Source organism: Molothrus aeneus, chromosome 3 (genome assembly GCF_037042795.1).
Source record: "Molothrus aeneus isolate 106 chromosome 3, BPBGC_Maene_1.0, whole genome shotgun sequence".
Classification (NCBI taxonomy): domain Eukaryota; kingdom Metazoa; phylum Chordata; class Aves; order Passeriformes; family Icteridae; genus Molothrus; species Molothrus aeneus.
This window is the reverse complement of record NC_089648.1, coordinates 53,824,936-53,848,533: the sequence shown is the minus strand read 5'-3', so window position 1 is coordinate 53,848,533 and position 23,598 is coordinate 53,824,936. Positions and strand designations below refer to the sequence as shown.

General features: G+C 40.7%; 1 protein-coding gene and 1 long non-coding RNA gene across 3 annotated transcripts in view; one reads left to right on the top strand and one right to left on the bottom strand.

Annotated features, from left to right (window-relative positions):
* The window catches only part of LOC136554731 (uncharacterized), a 122,960-nt gene extending 122,706 nt beyond the window's left edge, over positions 1 to 254 (bottom strand). The window contains exon 1 of the long non-coding RNA XR_010783372.1: positions 142 to 254. This is a non-coding gene — a long non-coding RNA (uncharacterized lncRNA). The remainder of the gene's footprint in view (positions 1 to 141) is intronic.
* Positions 110 to 23,598, top strand: OPRM1 (opioid receptor mu 1). Of its 2 annotated transcripts, none has more exons than XM_066546951.1 (4): positions 110 to 437; positions 14,215 to 14,567; positions 15,511 to 16,031; positions 21,084 to 23,598. In XM_066546951.1, the coding sequence occupies exons 1-4, from the start codon at positions 127 to 129 to the stop codon at positions 21,120 to 21,122; spliced, it is 1,224 nt and encodes a 407-aa protein (XP_066403048.1). In that variant the 5' UTR covers positions 110 to 126; the 3' UTR covers positions 21,123 to 23,598. The 2 variants fall into 2 exon arrangements, with proteins under 2 accessions (XP_066403048.1, XP_066403049.1); XM_066546952.1 differs by lacking the exon at positions 110 to 437 and adding an exon at positions 5,257 to 5,358.

Below are 23,598 nucleotides of genomic sequence, written 5' to 3'. Positions count from 1 at the left end.
CGCGCCGTCGGGGCGGGCGGGTGCCGTCGCCTGGCCGACACCGCGGCGGCAGCAGCGCGGCGCGCCGGGCGTCCCTGGGGCGCGGGGAGCGGGGGGCCGCGCTGAGGCCGTGGCTGTCAGACGGCCATGGCTGTCGCCTACCTGCTGGGAAACGGGTCCGCGCCGCTCCTCGCCGGCGTCCTGGAGGTCCCGTTCGCCGCCAATGCCTCCGCCTGCCGCCCGCCCTGCCCGGCCTGGGGCAACGCCTCGGCGGCGCTGGGCTGGAACCGCTCCGAGCCCTGCGGCGGCGGCAATGGCAGCGCGGGCGGCGGCGGGCCCTGCGCGCCCGCGGGCGGCGGCCCCTCCGTGGTCACCGCCATCGCCATCATGGCCCTCTACTCCGTGGTCTGCGTCGTGGGGCTCTTCGGCAACTTCTTGGTCATGTATGTCATCGTCAGGTGAGTGCCGCCCTGCCCCGCCCCGCAGCCCACGGCCGCTGCCGTCGGGGCGGAACCCCGCCGCCCGGAGCCGGGATGCGGGACGGTGTCCCGCCGGGGATGCTGCGGCCCCCCTCCGCCAGGCAGCGCGCAGAGGGGTGCACTGGGGTTGCGGGCGGGCGCAAGAAAGGGAAAGGGAAGGAGGCTTTTGATAAAGAGCCGGAGCGGGTGACGGTGGAAGAGAAACTTGCGGTGGAGCAGTGAGAGGCGGCCGGTCCGTCAGAAACCGCTGCGCGTCCGAAGATGTTCTAAGGACCCACTGAGCTGCTCACCTCTGCGAGCGGCTCTGGCAAACGCGGCCTGAATCCCGGACTTGTCCCCTAAGGAGCGAGGATTTAAAGGGACTGTAGCCACTGCCTGTGAGCGTGTATGGGCACGGGCTGGTGCACAGATAGGGGGTGGTACACGGATAGCCGGTACGCATCCACCTGTCTGTCCACCCAGCTCTCCGAAATGCACGAACAAAATGTAAATGGCACTGCTTCTCTGTAGCTGTGTTTGGAGATCCTCTGCCTCATGTCTAGATCTATATGTGTATATTGAAATACATTATATATGTGTATAGACATACATGCGTATACACGTGTATAAATACGTATGCTGTGATCGCCACCGCTTTCTGTAGTCCCGGCGTTCCGGCTGTGCTGCGGCACTTGGCAACTTTCTCTCCCGCAAGAGAAAAAGCCCCCAGTGGGGCTGTTACAGATCAGATCACGCGCGGTAAATCCATTGCCCGTAAATGAGCGGAAAATGAGTGAGAGGGAGATAGATGGAGGAGGCTCCCTTGCCGGCCTGGAGCTGGGCAGGTGGCTTCCGTGGGGGAACACTGCCACCTCCCGGGAGCCACGGGCCGGGAGAGGGACGGCGGGGCGCGACAGGACGGGGCCGACCGAGCCCATCTCCTTTCGTGGCTGCTCGTCGTTCCCAAACCAAGCATCCATTGAGCCCTGGAGAGCCCAGCGGGCGCTTTTAAGGGGGGAGATAGGGGTGGTCCCGGGGCGCGCTCCGTTCCTATCGAGGCAGCCCCAGCACTACCATTCCCCCCCCCGTCTGGAGCGTCCGTTCTCCCTTTGAGCTCCGCGCTCGCCGAGGAGTCGGGGCCGCAGGAGCCGGGGCTGCCTCTTGGCATCCCTGGCAAACCAGCGGCCGCGGGCGGCTTTGTGGTGCGTGGGGGCAGTGCCAGCTGTGGAAAGCCGGGGGTGAGGGTCGCGGTCACCGTGGGGTGTTGCAGCAGGATGGAGGATGCGGCACGTGTTAGGGATGTCACTGCAAAGCCTGTGCATCTGGTAGACCTAGTGGGAACACAAGTGATACCCATCAGTGGTTCAGACTAGAGCAGTTCAGAAGCCTTGCGGGTTTAACTGTGCTTTAGAGGCTGCATGCACAGAGCTGGGGAGATTGTCTTCTGTCCTCCTGTGGTTTTGGTCAGTCTGAAACCCAAGCTGTCTGTGTGAGCATACATCTGCAGAAAGGCTTCTGAGTGGGGGCATGACTGCAGTCACCATAGCAGTGTTGAATGCATTCCTCTGGGAGGAAGAGCAGATGCACAGTGTAACAGAGACAGGATAGCTGTCAGCAGAGAAATATGCCGCAGCTTGTCCCTGAAATTATGTATTTATTATCCTGGGCATAACCCTTACTAGGTTCATATTTCTTACAGTAATTAATTGAATTACACTTGCACCACAAAGCCAAATCTAATGAGGCACTTGTATTTAGATTCCTATCTAATGAAAGCATATTTCCCTGAGATGACAGCTTACAAACAAAAGCCAGAAGCAATCGGAGAAAGCAAAAATATATTTTCATTTTACAGAAGAAAACGCAAATTAAGTGACTTGTCCAAAACCATCAGGAATTTTAGGGCAAACCCCACATCTCCTGTGCAAGAACAGCTTTTGGTATGACAGAATTCCTTCCCAGTTAGCACCACAGCTGTTAAGCAATTGGGATGACAAGGACTTTACATGCTAATGGCTGAATAGCATCTGCGACTTAAGCAGCATGAAAATACATTCCCTTTCTGTGCTTCTCTGCACGTGTAGTGTATCTGGTCAGCAAGAGGGAACTTAGTGATTTAGTTCCTGCTGCAAGCTATACTAGCCTGAAAGTGTTTCAAATCATAGAATATGATGAAATGTGCTCACATTCATGCCTCCTTTTGTGTAAGAGGCAAAAGTTTCACTGGATTGAATTCATCATCATATAAAACTCCCCTTCTTTATTTGCCTTTCCCATCATGCCTGCTCAGGAAGAACAAAACATTGAACTTCAAATTAATTGTGAGAGGAATTGAGGCTACTAAAAATTAAGATTTTTGAGTAATATTGGTACCTAGTTTGTCTTGAAAATACTAGGAGTTGGGAGGTAGGTGCTTAGATGTTTGAAACTGTCCTACTCACCTTGCAGAGTCCAGCCCCAGTGAAAGCAACAGTGACTTCAGATCGAGTGTACTGCATGCTAACATCTCATGCCTGGTTTCTTTGGAAATAGTTTTAAAATAATTATATCATTCTTATAAACATTATTACTCTTAAAATTTTTCCACATGAGGCAAATCCAGGGGTTTGGAGCCAGAACAGTGCAAGTGCTGGCCTTGCAGGGAACTATCATCATCATAGACAATGCCACCCTGCTATCTCTGCTGGGACAGACAGAGGTCAGAAAGCAGATATGTCCGAGGAGGAGTTAGAAATGTATTGTGATTATCAATGTGAAAAGAAGGCTCTTCCTGCAAAGCAGACTGGACAAATGCATTCCAAGATTTCCAATTTATACACATTACATAATAATTAATGTATTCTCATCCACTCTCCTCATCCTTCCGGATGGTTCCTATTCAGCTGAATGCTTTCATCCTTGAATTAATATTTAGATGTTTTATATGTGTAAAACATATAAAAAAACTTATGTATATAAGTATGTGAGGCTTAACCTCCTGTTACTAACACTGAAGTGTTCCCTTCCTCAAGTACCAAAAAATGCCTTCAAGTGACAGCAGTAGTAGTTTAATAGGTTTTACAGCTAGCCATGAATTTCCTGTAATCTGAAAAAAATCTATAGATAATTTTTATTATCTGTTTTCCTCATGTGCTTTGTGTAAGTGTAAATTACTAATATGAATAATACAATGTCATTATGGCTATATCGACAGCAAATGCTACTTCTACCTGCTGTGGAGTACAAGAAGACAGTGTGCAATTAGTACCATGTGGCATTGAATTAATTTACACAGTAATCTAAAGGCTTTTCCAGCTTTCTCACCGAGTCGATGGGATATTAGTCTCACAATTAGAGTGGAAATAACAATATGCTTTGTGATTAAGGCAGGAAAGCTGCAATAGAGCCTAGATGAAAATCTTAAGCATCACAGGTCTGGAAGAGAGGAATAGCTCACAGAGGCCCCAGTCCTCCACAATCCAAATGCTCTGGGAGAGATGTAATTCCACCAACAGCCACGGAAGTCACTCAATTTCAGAGTGATTCCTCATTTGTTTTGCTATAAATTTTTCACATACCATAAACAAAGGGGTCTCGGGTTCTCTGCAATCCTTTGTAGAGGAAGGAAATGTCTTGTTTCATTGAGTAAATTATTACACTGTTTTAAAGAAAATAAAAAAGGCAAATGGGGAAAAAAAGTCGAAGAAATCCTCTCTCTGAAATTAAGAGAAATCTTTCTGTGTGTCTCAAAACAGCCTCTTAATAGTGTTTTGAAGAAAAAGACCTGTGGCTGAATCTAATCTGGAAAGACTGTGCAGCACTGAAACTCTGGTTCAGTTGAGTTCACTCACAATTCAGAAAAACTGTTTTATTACGTAAAACAGGTTTAGAGTTGAAGTTTCAGTTGTAGAAATAATTGATATCACCAGAGAAATAAATATTCTCACACCTGTGCACAGAAGTGTTGAGTCTTTTTAGAGAAAAAAATTCTGGAAATTATCTCAAGCCTGAAAGTGGGTGAAGCAAAACAAGTATTTCTAAAAAATAGGTTCTTTGCAAGGTGACATGCTGTTATGGATGCTGTATGTAAGGTAACCTTCAGCATCTTTTGTAACAGCACAGATCAGGGAGCTTAGAAACCGAGAAGTGCATAAAATTCCTGCTTTTCTTTCCTGTCCACAGCCTCAAGAACAACCTCTCTGCATTTGCACAGCATTGCTTGTGTGGGTGTCCTGCCTCTTCCACTGACTGCAAAGATTCTGCCCCCGTGCTAAGAGCTGAAAGCCTCAGCAGCCTTATCCAGTCATGTCAATTATGAATTAATACAGCTCACAGCACCAGCCAAAGGAGACCTGGGGACAGAACTGAGGGAGCACTCTTGGGCAGGAGCAGCAGAGGAGCTGAATTAAATCAGCAGCATAGCAAGGGGGTGACCCTCAGCATCCTGCCTTACAGAAAGGCAGGTGTCCCTGTTTGCATACTGTTTGTGACAGACTTTACCAACCTTTGCTAGTGGGTTAATGTTTAACTAGCAAGCAGCTCTCCTCCCTCCCCCAAGATGAAGGAAAGCAGACAGATAAAAAGGAATGTATACCTTTATATTCTTTTTTTTTAATTATGTTTTTACAGACATGATGAAAATTTGACCAAAAATACATGAGGCTGCATCCTGGCGGTAACACCCATCTCACTGAGGAAGCAGAGACACCTGAGGGATGAGTGAGAGCTCTGCAGCCCCAGACTCATCTCCAGAGCCTGTGCCTGGCCCCAGTCCCAGTGAACTCCTGCACACAGGACAGCGTGCCAGGCCCAGGTGCACAGACCCTCTGGCTCTGCTAGTGCCTACCACCAGGCAGTTCTGGGCAGGAAACAACCCTTCTCACTCTACTTGCCTGTTTAAAGCTGTTTGAACCCACTGTACTTTTCCTGGAGTGACATTATGGTAATGGCTCCCATGAAAAAATAGTGTTAAACACTTCCTCGTTTTTTTTAAATTTCTTTATAAAAATAATCAAAAGTTACCAACTTTTCAAGGCTTTGGTAAGGGTAGAAAATACTGTATGCACATATTGCTTACATTACATAACTGCTAGCAAGATAATGACTAAGGAGCTATTTAGCTAACCTAATCCTGAAGTACTGCTTTATTTCATTTTAATTTACAGTCTTTTCCCAAGCCATTGAGCACAACTTTTGCTGAACACTGTGGATAAGCTTTTATAACTTTTCTAGATCAAAAGGTGACATATTTACAAAAATCTCAAACATAACATGGTGCAAGTCCGAATGTCACAGAATCATAATTTAGCTCACTGGCCTCTTTTCTAGCCATAGCCAGCAGCTGGTGTTTAGTCACAGAGTGGAAAAAGATAGGGGCAAAACTGTGTGAGTATCCTTCTAATAGACTTTTAGACTGCAGAGATTTTCTGAGATGCAGTTTGCCTTAGCATTTATTCAGTGGCTTTTTGTGGACATTTCTAACATTCAGCACTCCTCAAAAAAATGAGGATCAAAAATAAGATTGTTTAGTAGTGGCAGTCTTTGTGACCTTCTTCCAAAGTTGCTTCAAAACAAACATGTGAAGCATTTTCACAGATTCCAGTTTGGTTATTTTTAAGCTTAGGTGTTATAAGATTGTTGTTGTAGAGATCTTCATTAACAGACATTTTCAAAAAATTATTTCTTTTCATTATAATTCCAAGTGAAAACAAGTTATCAATGCTTGATAAATCTCTTCAAAATACAAATCCACTCCTGTAACTATATTTTTTAAAAATCCAAAAGCAACTATTTTCTGAATTGTTGTGCTTAGGATAATCTCAAAGAAAGCTCTTTTTATAACCATCTGTGTCTTCTTTGGTTTATATCATGCAGTTTAGGTTTATGGTGTTGAAAGTGGGAATATTATAATTATCTTTCAAAGACCTCTAGTCCTTTTTGGAAGTGGGCTTTTAATGATGTTCACTATCAAGGAGTTCCACAGCTTAGGCAAGCTGTGATAAGCATTCTCATTCATTCATTTAATGTTAAACACTTCTAAATTTTATTTATATTTTCCTTTGAATTTTCATGATGAAAAAAGTTAGGGATGACGATGCACCATAGCTAATCAAATAACTGTGAAGGACATGAAATAGATTTTTTCCACCTTCTTACTGAGAAGTGTTCAATTATCAGCTATAAGATCTGGTATCTCAGATCAAGAATAAAACTTCAGAACAAAAATGTTTGTGTAATATGGAACATCTCCTCCTTGTTGTGTTGTGTGGAGCAGTTCCAACTGAGTGAAGTCTCTTTTTTAAGGGGGGGCAGGGAGTAGCAGTTGTCACAGTGCTAATCTTCAGCCCTGGGATGTGCTGCACCTATAGAAAAATCATCTAAGGAGCCAATTACCCAAATCACTCTCATAAGATTGTGGTCTTAGGAACTCCCTCAGAGCCACAGTTGCAGACACGATCTCATCCTTGTCATGTGGAGACTGAGTCCATCATTTCAGTACTTATATGATGATTTATACTTGTATGATGATTTGTACTTATATACATGATTTCAGGTCTTCTCTCATAACACATAGCTGTGCTCCTTCCTCTCGTGCCAGCTTCCACCATTGCCTGCTTTCCCCTTCTCCCCACATCAAAGGCAAGCCTTCCTCCGCGTTTATTCTCTCTAATTCCATTGTTTCACCTCTTTTTCTCCTTTCCAGATCACACTCAACAGCTTCACCAGAAGATCCCAATCTCCTGCATGCAAGAGGCCATACCTTGCATGCTTGGTGTTACTTTGGTCTGCACAGTATGTGTATGGCCTGGCCTCCAGCCCCATGCCACCTCCCTGCTACCCTCTGACCAGGGGGATTGATTACCTGCTGTTCCCTACCACACCTTTAGGGATCTCACATCTACTAGCATTAAAACTGTCTTCAAAGGCTTCCCTGCCAGCTTCCCTGCTGACCAGGGATATTTCATGTACAGTCCTTATCTCAGGTGATCCATCTACAGATCAGGAGTAAGGTACCAGCACCTGGAAACCAGACAAAGTAGCTGATAACTTGTCCCCTCTAGGAAAATGTCACCACATTATCTGTTATCAGAGGTGTAGTCAGCAGTTTTACTCTCAGTCACACTTCCCTGAAGGCAGAGGGGAAAAAGTCAAATTGAATATACTGACAGTTTTCCTTTATATGTCTTCCTAGCAAAGCAAAAGCTTCAACAATAAGCACCTGCTGCTGGATAACGGCAATATATTGAAGTTAGCCTTTTTAGCACCATTGATTTATTTCAGAGAGATATGTTACACAATAACCATGAAAGCAATGACCTTTATTGGAGACCCATATATGCCTCAGCCCCAGGCAAACAGAGACTCAAATAAAAGTGGTTTAACAAACAGGCCAGATTAAGTTCTGAAATAATTGGCAGGTAATTTTCCCTCTGTTCAGCTAGGCTGGAAGGGAGGGAAGTGTACCAGCAGATGACTGTTCGGGCACTGAAGCATACTTATTACTGTCATTTGTTTTTTATCATTAAGTAGCTTTTTATGATGTCTGGAGAAAGCTTGTTTTATATTCTCCATGTAGGGGCTAAACTTACTGGCTTAAACTAAATAGCAGAAAGAAAACTTCTAAGTTATGCCTCTCAGTAGCCAAAAAAATAAAATTGGGAAGAGCCACAAAGACAGCAGCAAGTTATTTTTAGTCCAAAGTCCATCACAGGAAAACAGGATGAGTCAGAGACCCTCACAACTCCACATAATTTCCCAAAAGACAAGCACTGAAGACTAAAGGTGACTGCCTAAAAGGCTCTTGTTTAGCTCACCCTCTCCCAAAGCTGAGGTATGAGATAAATTCCTGATGGGTTCTGAGTACAAGAAAAATGGCCCTGAGCTGGTGCTACTTCCTCAGAGGTGATGTGCTCTGCTTGCTTCTCCTGCATCCTGTAAGCAAATACTGCTGGATCTGCACATGCCTTGGCACTGTCCTGATGAGGGGAAGGGATAAGCTGGGAAGTCAAAGATGCTAACAAGGTACCCCGAGGGAAGTAAACTTTGGTTACATTCTGGCCAAATCTCGTTTGTACCATGGATTAGAATAAAGTGACAAAGCAGTGGGAAAACAAACTGTTAGGGAGAAAAGAGGTAACAGCTGAAGCAGCTACAGTGCAGCAGTTCCCTGTCCTGTGCTCAGGCCCACACTGACCCCATACATGCTCAGACTCCTTCAGAAAATGGACAGCCCCATGCCAGTGAGTGAAGGAAGGAGAGAAAGCTGCTCTAGAACAACGTATGTGAAGTATGACCAAGTATGTCAAATAACTAAACTCTGATCTTAGATCTACTGCACTCCTTCAGGATGTCATGCCTTGACACCTTAGTGATGCCTGGCATTTTTCATCTCTAATTAAACCACCATGACAGGTCACAGCACTGAATGGGTAGCACTGTGCTGGGAGTCAGGATGCAAGACTTCAGCAGGAGGGAAAAGCAACTGCTTCTGTCTTTCTTAAAGGCAGCAAAAGCTTCCTCACTCCCCCATTTCAGTTTTTACCCCCAAACTCAGGATGGGTGCAGGAAGTAAGTGAATGTGATGCAAATTGCTCAATTTTATTGCAACAAAGTGTGAACGCCTTCAGCTCTATTATACCTGCTTAAAGTTTTGTTTAGTTTTTCAATTTGTTGTTGGTTTGGTTCAGTCAGGGCTTACTGTTTTAAATTACAGCCTTGTATAAGATCTCTTTAGTAGAATATTCATCAAAAGGATGCAGAGGTTGTTAACCACAAGATGGCACTTCCAATCTGGGTGGCCTTACTGCCTAATAACCTATCAGGGTTGTGCACAAATTTATTGTGCTTGTAGCCAGAGATGAAATTAAATGGCTTAAGGAAAAAGCATTCAGAAGTACCCATTAATAGAAAAATCAAAGACTTAAGTTTTCAAGGTAATTAAATCATGTGCTCACTGACAGGAAGGTTAGACCTATCCAGAATATATATGACTTCAAAAGTTTTAATAGGTTACAGCCTGCCACAGCACACGTCTTAGCTGTGGCTGAGATATAGTATGGGTCTTTCACTCTATGGAGACCCATTACTGTGGGAATAAAAGGATAATAAAATAGATGGACATCAGTAAAGTCCCTTTTGAGACCCTTTAGCTCAAAGGTACTTTCCAGAATGGGGCTTGAGAGACTTCATTTCAGTGTTAAATATTAAAACTGGATTGGCAGACAGAAAAATTTTTCAGGTTTTTATAGACCACCTTGAGTAGGTCATGACTTTGTTCAAAGCTTTAGGGACTCAAGAAAAATTGAAAGCACCTGATATCTCAAAAAATCCAAAAAATCCCTTTTTCCTACTGTTTTTGAGTTGCATTATACAAGGTGCAGAACAGTCATGGGGAAAAAAAAAATTAAATTGATTCAACTAGGCATACTTCACATGTTTTTAATCTTGCCACCCAAGGCAACCTCAGCTAATCTAATGTATGCACATAATGATTCTTCATTTGTTTAACAAGTCATTTATGCAAGAAGAACATGAATTTGAAATGCTAACCTAATCTCCAGCATCAAGAAGAGTTATGTCAGGTTGTCTGTATGCAAGACCTAACAGTTGGCTGTTGTTTCTTTCAGCAGCCAAACCATTTTTGAGAGTGACTGCTTTCTGCAGTGAATCTCCAGTGATTTTGTCCAGTTTTTCATGTATTTTGTGCTGAACTTCGACACAGATCTTGAAGTAGTCTTTGTCTCCAAATTAGCATCCTGTAGGCAAAACCTTGCATGCCTTTGTGTTGCTGAAAGTAATTATTACCAGTCTGTCATCGACCAGCCCATTCCATTTCATAAGTGAAAAAGACTTTCTGCTTTCCTCCTCATTGATGTTTTTCAGAGAGGAAATTCTTCAAGTTAATTTAAAATGTTATGTATTATTCTGAGCTGCATCATTATCATTAATAATAATTATTATAACAACATAATACTAATTTATCATTATTCTTTTTGTTGGTGGTGGTCTTGTTGTTATTATTATTATTATTATTATTATTATTATTATTATTATTATTATTATTATTATTATTATTAATAATAATAATAATAATAATAATAATAATAATAATAATAATAATAATCTGTATTACACTGAGCTAAGTGTGGACCTCTCTAGCCTCTTTGCACCAGCCTGGTGGTCCAAGGATGCTGTAAAGCCGATCTGATCCAGAAGGGCAGAGGGGAGGATGTCTCAACAATCCACATGGATGTAAACCACTTGATTAGGGAGCAGTAGGGACATGACTACATCAGTTGTATGGACCACAATAGCACTATAAAAACTCTGTGAGGCTTAAATAAGAGTCACAAACATGCTCACATCTCTCCTGTTGCACGAGACGTGGAAGGAAAGGTGCTGTTACCCTCGGGAGCCGGAGTCTCTCTGAGGTTAATCTGGTGAAAGATTAACCTGGTGAAATTTTTATTTAGTTTGCAAACTACAAGTGGCCTGTAGGCGGACAGTTGAGGGGTCCATTTTAGGGCTTTCTATTAATCCTTGAATGCTAGGAATATGGTGGCTATCTGAGCTGAATTCTCACTCTTTTCTCCATTGTTTTTTCTTTTCCAAGCAAATCTCAGTGAGTGGACCTGTACAGCTCAAGTCTTCAAACTTGAAGTCTACCTTAAAGCTTTGTAGGATTGAAGATAAAGACAAGGCTGAGCTTTCCCTAAAAATTAGACAGACATAATGTGTATTCTTACTGTTGTAAACCTGATTTATCATCTGCTATTAGCAGCAAAAAACCAGTACCATGAACAGATATTTTATGATACAAAACCTGCACTGAGGAATTAGAAGGGGTGTACTAGTAGGTGCCAGTATTATAATGAGCATAATTAATTTGGATATATACCAAGAGCAGTATTGCACTGAATATTCACAAAAAGCCCCCAGTTCATCACATTCTATTAGTTTTTTCCTTGCAGAGCTGTAAAATAAAAGTAAGGCCACCCAAAGCTAACTTCTGTCTTCACTTGCAACCTTGCTTTGTTGTGCAGAATTTAATACACTTGATGTTGTAGACACTGAAATTTTAATGTAATCTAAATACCAGCATTCAGATTTTTATGAGTTTGCAATTAAGATTTTTTGTCTACGTTTCTGTTAAGTTTTAGATTCTCTAGTAAGTTTGAATGAAAGTGTGAAAGCAGTATCTTAAAAGATTGCATTTATAAATTTTGGTATTGCATTATAAATTTTGGTATTACTAAGTCCATCTCAACTGTAGAAATAGAATCACATAAACATCTCTGTCTGGATAATGGAAATGTTTGTTCTGCTCGTTCAAATAGGTAGACTGATACCTTAGCAAAAAGTATAATAGCAGCTAAGTTCAAGACTTTGAAAAGCTTCATTTTGACTGACTGTTGCTTTTCATGCTGTTAAAATTATGTTTAATCAAGTGCTTTGGTATTTATTTTTTCATGCCAAAAAAATAATCCTGGGAACACTGATAATCTACTAATTTAGAAAAATACATGTTTTGCAAAATGTACCTTGCAGAAATAAGCCCCTTATAAAATCTTTCAATATTTTGTACAGAGAAATGCCCATAGAATTCACTGAAAAGAATATTGTAAATTTCAATAGGCTTTTGTTGATTAGGCAGCAGGTGGAGGGAAATACTTTCTGTCACCGTAAGAGCTCTGCTTCTATTCATTTTAAAAACAGCATGATTAGAAGTACAAAGATTACAGAGTACATCAAGCAAAACACTTCAGTAATGGTCTACAGAGGCCATTAAAAAAAGCAAGTCCAAGAACTTTTAAACTTAAACTGGCATTGAAAATTAGATTGCAAAACTGAAAAATATGTAGCATTTAAGTGGGATAAGGCCCATGCCCAGTGAAGAAACTTTATTCTATTTATTCAGAGTGTTTTTCTGTCTATCCTCTGTCATGCTAACCTGAAAGTCATTTACATATTGGTTGATGGTTTGGGCTTTTTTGCTGTATCAAGCGTTTCTTTTAAATCATAATGGCTTTAATTGCTGCTGACAAAGCATTGTCATTATAAGCTGACCATGCGCTCTCCAGACAGTCCTGTCCCAAATCACGTGTGATGGCAGCAGCACTGAGCATCATTCCCAAGTGTGCTTTCTTGTCCAGCTGTGAAGAAGGCAGGCAATCATCTAAGGTCTGAGCAGGGATCAGCAGCCCAGGTGAGGGCACAGAACCTTCATCACCTTTGAGAGCCACTGCCCCTCTGTCGCTGTCCTGGCCTGAGCAGATCAGGTGGGAGCAAGCTGGATATGTCTGCTCACAACACAATCAAACCTTCAGGTCAGCTCTGGACAAACCTGCAGATACTCCTGGATATCTCAGACCTTTGGAGAGATATTCATTTTGATAAACCACAGGGCTTAGTACTGGATAATATTAAAAGCAGAATATAAATGTTGTTGCTTTTATTCTCATCTGGAAGATTCTCCAGCAAATTGCCTGAGAAATATTTTCTTCTCCTTCCAAACAGCTTTTAGAGCTATAGCTTTTATTGTGTACCTCTCCCACACTGCAATCCTGTACATTTTCCAAATTTCCAGAAGAGAGTTGTAGATGCTTGCAGCATCTACCTCCTCCTGTGTTAGTTACAAACTTGTTATATAAATGGAGTAAGGAAAGTTTTTACAGGACTTTCAGAATATGGAGTTTATTTACAACTTGAAAGTATCATATTCAGATCATACTTTCTCAAGGTATCAATCAAGATAGCGCTTGGATCTACTTAGAAATCTGCTTTTAAAAACCACCCTAAATTGAAATTAGGATTGTTAGTGTCTTCTCATGATAAGTGCTAAAAATGAGAGAACAGATCCAGTACCAATGACTTCAAATGTTCATCATAAAATCTTTCTAGGTCCATTCAACATGAGGTCTGCATTTCTGCACACCCTACCAAAGAAAAGTTGCATTCCCTACACAATTCTTTCATTGGGATTTTAGGCAACTGACTCATGTTCTGAAGAAATCTAACTCAGAGAGATAAAACCCACAAAATTATGTATTTTACTTTTTGTTTACCCTAGCAGGTTCCCTAACAGGTCTTTTGAAATTAGCTATTCCTCTTGAAAAGCACTCTATAAATTGTAAAATATTTGATCAAACACTCTTCTTATTAGTTTTGCAGAAATGGAAGGAAGTTTCATCAAAAGAGCAAGCCATCTGACCCCCAAAAGCCAAGCAGCCACAGGGCCCAGCAACCTCAGCAGCGATCAGGGCAGCATGGCCAGGAGCATTACTTAAATTGAAACTTTTTTTGTACCACTGCAAAAGTACAGCTTCTACATAAAAAATGGGTCTCAAGTGCTGCTCTTTTGGAATGACATCATTACTACTTCACAACCTAGAAATGAATTTTTATTTCTACAGAACATAGTTGTGATATTTGGCATGACGTCAGCAGGTACAGAAAATCTATCCATGTAGTACAGTATCTAATCTGTTAACATACAATTTTTTCATCTTCTCAATTCATTAGCGTCTGTAATATTGTTTCTTCTCTGTGTATCTTTTTCTTCTGCACAAGTTAAATTAATCTTTTCTTCCTTATACCCTTTAGCTGATGTCTCACTGAACCGCCAACATGGAGGTGAATCATAGTGTGGTCATTTCTTTAAAAGCAGGAAATGTGATCTTTGACAGTATCTAGCACATTATTTTACAGAAGCTTTTTATAGATGATGCACTGAATTCAGTTTTATTTAACAATGTCAGTGGTAGTCATTCACATGCTCTGCCAATTTTTTTTTCCCTAGGTACACAAAAATGAAGACTGCCACCAACATCTATATTTTCAATCTTGCATTGGCAGATGCCCTAGCAACAAGTACTCTGCCATTCCAGAGCGTGAATTACTTGATGGGAACCTGGCCATTTGGTACCATCCTCTGTAAGATTGTTATATCCATAGACTACTACAATATGTTCACCAGTATCTTCACTCTCTGCACCATGAGTGTGGATCGCTACGTGGCTGTTTGCCACCCAGTTAAGGCCCTTGATTTCCGCACCCCCCGAAATGCCAAAATTGTCAATGTCTGCAACTGGATTCTTTCCTCTGCCATTGGCCTGCCAGTTATGTTCATGGCAACTACTAAATACAGGCATGGTAAGTCTGGCTGTCATTCCTAAATTGAGTACTCTACATTTAAACTCCTTTCTGCATTGTTTCACTGTAGTGTAGAGGCGTTGAATTAACTTCTGACCTCTAACCTGTGTAAAGCAATTATCAGTGCAAATGAGCCCCTTCAACAATTTTGCATCTGGCTACAGTTGATTGCACAAGCAGTGCATGTGATCCGTGTTTAACAGCAAGCAGCTCCAGCTCCTTCAGGGGGTCCATGCAAGTCTTGCTGTCCCGCTCAGTTACTGTAGTGCTTGGAAAAGCATCTGTGCCTGTCTGCCTTCTGCAGTGGGGCAGTGGGGCAGTGGGGCAGTTCTGCACTGCCCCTCAGCACAGGAGCTTTACCCAGGATACTCTCACTGGAAAGCTGGCAGTCATAGATATGTTACACCCTGTCTGGCAGGACATGATACAGAGCAGAGAGCACTTTCTGGACCACTGGTGCTCCAAGACCTTCCATAAAGGGGCAGTGAGAGCATGTCAGCATAAATCCATCCACAGCGCATAGTTACCAAGTGTCGTGGCATTCTCTTCCCTGTTGCCCTGAAATGCCCAAACTCTCAACATATGTGGTGGCTTAACAAACTTTCTTTTCACCATGTTTTATACTGAAAGTGAAAATCAGTCAAAGTTTAAGCATATATGACAATTCAACTCTTTTCCTTGTTTAGTATCCATTAAATTCCAAGCCATAATATGCAAAAGAGAACATGTTAATTTAGTTTTGTTTTTCTAACTCATGCTTCATGCACTCTATCCTACCAATGTTTGTGGAAATGACAGGTCACAGATTGTTTCATTTTACACGTTTACTTAGGTGTAAAGTCTTCATATATTTGCCTATGATATTTAATTAAAGAAAGGATTAAAGAAAAGCAAATGAAAAGCTAACCTGCATGTCCTTCTCTTCTGTTTTCCTTTTCCTCAGGCTCAATTGACTGCACCCTTACATTCTCCCACCCTGCTTGGTACTGGGAGAACCTCCTGAAAATCTGTGTGTTCATCTTTGCCTTCATCATGCCGGTGCTGATCATTACGGTGTGTTACGGGCTGATGATTTTACGCCTGAAGAGCGTCCGCATGTTATCCGGCTCCAAAGAGAAGGACAGGAACCTGAGGAGAATCACCAGGATGGTTCTTGTGGTGGTGGCAGTGTTCATTGTCTGCTGGACTCCCATCCACATTTATGTTATCATTAAAGCCCTGGTCAACATCCCAGAAACTACTTTTCAGACTGTCTCCTGGCACTTCTGTATTGCTCTAGGGTATACAAATAGCTGCCTTAATCCGGTCCTTTATGCATTTCTAGATGAGAATTTCAAAAGGTGTTTCAGAGAGTTCTGCATCCCCACTTCCTCAACCATTGAGCAGCAAAACTCCACCCGAGTCCGACAAAACACTCGTGACCATGCTTCCACTGCCAACACGGTGGATAGGACTAACCACCAGGTATGACTAGCAGTGGAGATGTCATCTCTGGATCCAGGCCACCCGCTTGGAGATGACATGTGTTCTGAAATTACCACTTACACTGATTTGTAGCTTTTGGAAGGTCTGAACACTTTCAAGGTTATGTTTGAAAGTGGTGTATGCATACACAGAGACCCCAGTCCTGCATGGTGCTAAGTTGTTCTCTGCCTTGCTTGATGCTCAGAAGCCAAGGGTTCTAAAGGGTACCTTGAGTGACTGGGTCCAGTGTGCATGCATGTACAAAGCACATTATAAAAAAACAGTGTTTCACTTGTAGGCTGTTTGCAGCAGGTTGAAAATTAATCACATATTTCCCTGTTCATACTCCTTATCTGCTGACAGAGACAGGGGTGGGACAGAATACAGGTCTCTCATCTTCTCCCATTGCAACAGTGAATAAAAAGATAAAAAACTGTGCTTGTTCACTTTTCCTGACGTACAAAGAAGGCTTACCTGGCCTTGCTTGTCCAGAAAGTCATGCAAGAGATAGACCAAGGCTTGTCTCATGCAGTTCTTGTGTCAGATAATTATGTGGTGAATAAGGTGGGGTTAGATATGTATATATATGTATATATAGATATGAAAATATATACACACATGTTAAATACTAATGTGACATCTTGCCATTTCAGGTATACCAAGAAAATACCTTTTCCATGTAGAAAAAGCCTTTAGGAAGTAGGGATTTTATGGCACATCAGATAACAAGAGTTGTTTGTGGTTTTTTTATTCAGCCTATTTTTGCATCGTTTTTGCAAACAAGCTGTTTTGTACATGTTCAGTATCCATGGTCCTGTACTTCGTCTTGAGGTTTTCCAAGCTTCATCTCTCAGCAAAACAGGAAAGAAAATCTTAACATTCATGAAAGTAACTCAAGCACATTGCAAGCACTAAAAGTCTGAGTTGTCTCTGTAATTCTTTAAAAATAAGAATGAAAGGCATAAGCCTGGTTCATTCCTTGCTGTATCACCTTTCAGCAATATACTCAGGTTGCTCATGCAACAGTTTCTCACTGCTGCCACTTCAGCCACAAGTTGGCTGCCTCCTCCAGGTGCAGAACTCAGGGGCTTCTTGTGAAAGCAGCTATCTGCCTGATGCTCAGCTGCTGCCAGATAGCCCAAATAAGAGCATTCCCATCTCCAAGGAGACTAAACAGTAATTGCACCACAAAAGAGGAGGGAAGTCTAAAGGGAGAAGGGCTAAAGCGAGAATCTTTATTAAGCATCAACAATTGGTGTTCACCTGTGTCTGACTCATCCATGCCAAACTGTGGCCTGTGAAATCAGCACCTGCTCAGTCTGGTGGTGAGGCAGAACTGCCAAACTTGGCATAGGTGCACATATATATGTATGTATGTATTGTAATATTTACTAGGTGTAGCAAACTACTACATTCATCTGTTAATAATGCATTTGTAATCCTCAGTGGAGTCAATTTTGTGCATGTGTCTGACAGCAAGATTGTATTTCTGTCTAGTACAACTACAGCTTTATAGAGTGCAGTGTGTATGCATCCAATTTCTACATTTAGTTGTATATCTTTATCTTACTTCTAGGAGAGCTGTAGCCTTCTAAACTTCTACCCATAGAAAAGATTAATGTGTACTAGGTACCGCCTAGAGGCTGAGTGAAATAAAATCTGTTTGCCTGAGCACAGAATAGAAGATGATGTTTCCCAGAGAGATGTTTCAGCCTACACCACCAAGAGAGACAGCCTGCTGGGGCAGGGATGGAGCAAGCAAGTGAAATGATCTTGAGAAGGGCAATAAGGGGGAAGCTAGTCCTATAGTTGGGTTCTTTGCTGGTTAGGGTTTGTTTTTCTCTTCAGGGAATAGTGATGAAATAAATTAGTTACGAAGAAATCAAGCATATGTAAAGAGCAGGGAAGGGAAGGATGCTGAAGGGAAGGGGAGGTGACAGGAAAAATATTGAGGAGAGAGGGAAACATAAGGAATGAGGTTCAAGTGAGGCATTAAGGATGGAAACTGAAGTAAAGAGCCAAACTGCATGGAACAAAAAAGGTGTGTGCAGAGCTGGAAGAAATTTTTTGACTGCTTTGGTAGCTCTTCCTAGCAACTAACCATTAGTTTTCCCCAGAGCCAGGGAGAAGAAGCCAGCACTTGGTAGCTCAGGCACTCATAGGTGGTGGATGGGACTTTGCATGTTCAGGTATTTGAAAGACTCTGGAGTGGCCAACTCCCCTTCCTTCCCCATCATCCCTGCAGTCCTTGCTTTGGCAGCTGCTGATGCCAGATGTGCTCCCTGAATGCTGACCTGGGCCTTCTCCCTGGAGTTCAGCTCAGCAGCTATTTGGTACAATCTTTCTCACTCTCCACAATGTCTATGGAATACATTCAGAGCAAGCCATGTTCAAAACTTAATATTAAAGTCAATTTATCTTTTTTTTTTCTCCTGCAAACATTGGGACATTTTTGATGTCTGCTTTTATCAGAATGAGAGACAAGATTGTTAAACTAATCTGCACTAGACAGATTCTCTGGAATAGCAACTAAAAATGTAATACCTGATATTTTTATATTATTAAACACAGAAGTCCCTAGAATGAATGAAGCTTTAGCTCTCAGAAAATAAAAAAGAAAATAAACCCCCAGACAAACCAATATTTGCTCAGACAGTGAGATTCTGTAAATTCTATAGACAGGGTATTCTTTTTACAGGTAAGTGCTTTCTGTGAAGGAAAGTCTAGTTTGTGTACCTATTGATTGAGGTATACTGACAAGCTCTTTCTTGTATAGACAACGCCTCGGAGAGCATTTGGTATGAATTCTAATTGCAAGGCTGTGTAGTACTTGGCACATTTCATACAATTTTCTAAGAAACAGATGTTCTACAAGTTGCTTTTTTGCCAAGTAAGAATTCTTTTCTGCTGCTAAATGAGAGCTGCAAGGCTCAATCACATACAGCCTAACACTCTTAAAGCATTTAAAAGCATTTAGAATTGACACTTTTAAGTATTTAAGTTGTTGGAAGGAACAACAGTGTCTTCTACCAGTTCAAAAGCACCAACAGGAAACATCATAAATATTCATATTATTCTGAGTTAAATATAGTGGCCTTGGGCCTACTCTGTGGCTGCTTGGCATTGCCAAAAAGGTTTAGATTAAATGCTTATAGTTTTCAGGAGGGTTTATGCAATCTTATAAGTGTATTTGCATGGAGAAGGAGTGATGGAATCCTGGGGGGAAAAAATGCTTGAAAAGCAAAACTGCTTTCTTTGAACTTTTCTCTATGACCAAGTGTTGGCAGGGGAGGGGAATGAAAGACCAAATAGTAGCTTTTGCAAATGGCTGAGGGTTTTTGATGTTGTTGATATTAACTGACTCATATCAAAATGTTGGCAAATATATTGAAATCACTTTTACTTCAGATGTTCAGACACTCTCTGCATCACTTTATCTCTGAGATTAAAAGAAGGTTTAATTTTTTGAATTTAAAATATTGATAGTTATTTTTCCCTGAAAACTGATTTTTGCTAGTATATATGTGTTAATCACTAAAAATCCTAAATAATTAGGGAACTGGATTATTAATAATTACAGAAATCTGAGAAATTTAATTTGTTTCAGTGGATTAGTTTCTTTGTGACCCATTTTTATAGCTGCTTTTATAGCAGCTTCACCTAAATGTATCCAAACAATTAAGGAAATTATGTATAGGCACATCTTTGGGACAATTTAGTTTGTAACTCGTCTTTTCAATTCTAGCTTCTGATGCTTTTTTATCAACTACTGAAATATGTCTAAATGCCTTAATGGAAACTGTAAATCCTCTCCATATGCTGAAAATGAGGCCTCAGATATGTTCAACAACAAAAGGCTCAGCCCTGAAAGCTTTGCCTTTACTGCCTGGATTGGCAGCCACATGTAGAAATCAAAAGGATATTGGATTCAAGAAAAAGTTTTAAGTTAAAAAAAGGAAAATTTGAAAGCTAGTTTCACTTTGATTAAATGAATGAAATAAGTGTTTTCTTACTTCTTAATTTTCCTTGTGCTATATGACCCACTGTGAACAAATGTGGGGAATGCTGGTGATTCCTGTTGCAGAAACATGAAAAAATTGGGCAGCTTCTTGGCAGATTCACATCTATCTGTATTAACAGAGAATGGCATTCCTGTGTGTTTTTAGAAAATTAACATTTCTCCTTTCTCTACAGTGAATTATACTGTATTTCAATAATAATTTTAAAGTACTGGTTTCTTAAAAAGCCCATTTATGGCAAGATAGTGACATCTATGAAACATTTGTAATAGGTCCTTAAAACTGGGCTTTCTTTTGTAGCTGATATGCAATGACATGGGCTCTTTGGGAATCTCCAGGCTCCATCTGTGTCTATGCCATTCCATAAACCCTTGAATTGCAGTGTCTCCCACCCAGCTCTCAGCAGGTTCTTGTACAAAATTTGCTGAGCAAAAAGGGGTTGCAGCCTTTCAGGGTGTGCCAAGCAGCAAGCAGGTTTTCTTGGTGAAAACATCTGTAGTGCTACCCTGCCTGCATGCAAGTAGGGACTCAGCCTGGAGACCGTGGACATGCAGGGCTGAGGGATTGTTGGGCTTGTTTGCTGATGTGAGTCCACCTAACATAGAATTTAAACTAGACTATAACTGAAAATCCAGAAGTTAGACACTTGTCTGATATGAACACAGAATGTGTTCACCTAAAGCAAGAATTCCCCTGTAACTGCTACAGAAAGAATACAGAGAGGGAGTGAAATTTTTCCATGCTCATGAAATTCATAGAGAGTTCCACCCTAGAAAGAGAACAACTGGCTTGATGTGAAGTATATTCTAATTCAAATTTCAGACCTACTAATGTTTCTTTGTGATCATTTCCTCTGTTGCTTCAGACAAAAGCATAGCCTGGCCTTACTCTGGGCTATGTGCTCAGCTTTATACATCAGAACAGTAGCTGCAAATGAGAAATAAATTCCTCCTAAAAAAAACACACACACAAACTTGTGGGTGGGAAGATATCAAGCAATTGTTCATTGTATTTGCAATTTCTTTCCTTTCAGTTGGAACTTCAAGAAGCTGAAACTACTCCACTGCCGTGACAGGGTCTCCCGCTGCATGGCTCTCAGAGCAGTGGCCACTGCCACGGTGTGCTAGTGGGAACATGTAGGATTTGCTTTCCCTCAAAAACAAAATACCACAGAGGAAAGTGCCTGCTTTTCCAGTCTGTCAAAAATTGCTTCTGCAGCACATCTGCATTGCACTTAACAGAAGCATGAAATGTAACAGCGAGCAGAGCCAGAAGATACAGGGGCCTTTCCAGGCTCCAGTGTTCAAAGCATTCCTATTTACCAGGAGCACATGCATTAGTCTAAAACAAAGCTACTGTGCCTGTAGCAACCTGACATGCTCTTGGTAAGTTACAGTGGTGTTAAAAAAGGTTGGAAACAAAAATTCAAAGGCTAGACAACCATAGTTTGAAAAATAAGGTGAGCTTTTGAGGATGGAAAATAATGGGATATGAAGTTGTAATACTGTTGGGTACACTCTATTTACTCTTAAAATTTATTTATAGAGGTGTTTTCTGTGCAGGTTGTTTACGTGCTGAAGTCTCATGAGGTCATGTAGAACAACACATTTTTAGTTTAAGAGGTCTTCTCTTGCAAGGGTTGCATGTTTTGCAGTTTCAAAGGAAATTTTTTTTTCAGTGATCCCTTAAAAAAAAACAACAAAAAAAGCAAACCAAAACAACCAAAACAAGACAAAAAAAAAAAACAAAAAAGCCTCCAAGCTTCATCTTCTCCTTCTATTTCATATAAATTAAAAAAAACACTTTAAAATCAAAACAATGAGCTATCACTTTTTCTAAAAGATAGGAGTAAATGAAAGTACTCTACATTGTTATTGATTGTCAAATGATCCCCAAAATAGCATAGATTAACATAAATTTCTTTGGGAATAAAAATGTAGCTATGAGCCTGTCACAGCTTGCACAGGCTGATGATGTCTTCTCTTTCAAGTAGTTTCTCAAATTTCAGCTCCTCTGTCAGCAGCATTTTCACTTTGTAAGTAAACAACAGCCCTTATATGAAGTACTTGGAGCAGTTAATGCATTAGACCTTTTTTAAAAAAGAAATTTTAAAAACCAATTTGCTAGACATCTACTTTTTCTTAGCCAAACCCATAGTATGTTTGCTTTTCTAATTAACATGATACAGTCTGCATCTGCATTTTGTATTAGCTGCTAAAACACATTAAGATTTCAGGAAGAAACAATGTGCTGCAGCAAATGCCTTCTTAGCTGTTTTCTATTATGAAGATTAGAAATATCCATGTAGATAATCTGTGGTTCAATGGTATTTTCTAGACATTGTTTGTTACTTGCTCTGTAAATAAATCATCAGTAGTTAACTGGAGGAAAATTGTACTTTGATGAATTTAAGTGTATTCTGAAATACAGCTATATGGAACAGGTTTTTTTGTTTGTTTGTTTGTTTTGTTCTGCAGCCAAAATATATTTCTTATTTTCATTGTTAAATCTGTGTAAAAATAAGGTTATAATGTGAAATTGTTTGTTTCTGCCATAGACTGCATAATAAAGATTGAAGACCAAATCCTTGCAAGTTGTAAATTAAAGGATTATTTGAGTTTCATCACTGTGTTGCAGCTAAATATGTAGCCTATATATCAGCAGAGGATGAAGCTAGATATAACAGAAGTGCCTTAATTTTTTTCTCTTTCTTTTGAAAATTCGACTGTGTGGTCATATGAATTTATGTTTAATTTTGTGTTAGTTTAGCTGTATCACCTCATAGCCATCATTAAAGTTTAAACCAGAGTCATCACCATTCTAAGAGGTTTTGCATCTAATTTTTAAACAACATAAGATAGGCACTTGGAAGGAGTTGATACCTTGTTTTGTACCACACAGCAGTATTATTTAAATAACAAAATTATAAATTATTATTATTATTAATTATAAATCTAGAATTAACTAGATTTAAATGGAGTAACATCCTGTGAAATCATTACTACCTGATGGATTCAGCGTAGTCTGACATGCTCACATACGACAATCAAAAAATTTTAAGATATTGAATGAATATTTGAATGAAAGAAAGTCTTAACTCATAGACAAAAAATGTGTTTAAGTAAACTTCAGATCATAGTTTTGTGGGTAGTCAAAAGTTCAGCTTTCACAAAATTTATGTAATTAATTGAAGCCATTATTTCTTCTTTATTTTGCATGAAGCACACAGGCAAAATACTGTGACTTGCCAGCAGACAGCCAAATATTTTTAAGGACATTTTCTGTTTCTGCAATCCAAAAATTGAGAAACCTGACTGTAAATATGTTTAGCAGTAATAATGTTGTAGCCTTGATGGCTCAAGGATATAAGGAAGTAAATTTTATTAGCAGAGCACTAGCAAAAGGAAGAAAAATGTCTTTTTTTTCCATAAGGCTTGAATGTTCATTGGTAGTGCTTTGCAGTAAGTAGCATATTATTACACAACTTCTGTATCTGCATTGTAAACCTTTAATAAAAATGTCTCTGTTTCTTGTGGATTTGCACTCCA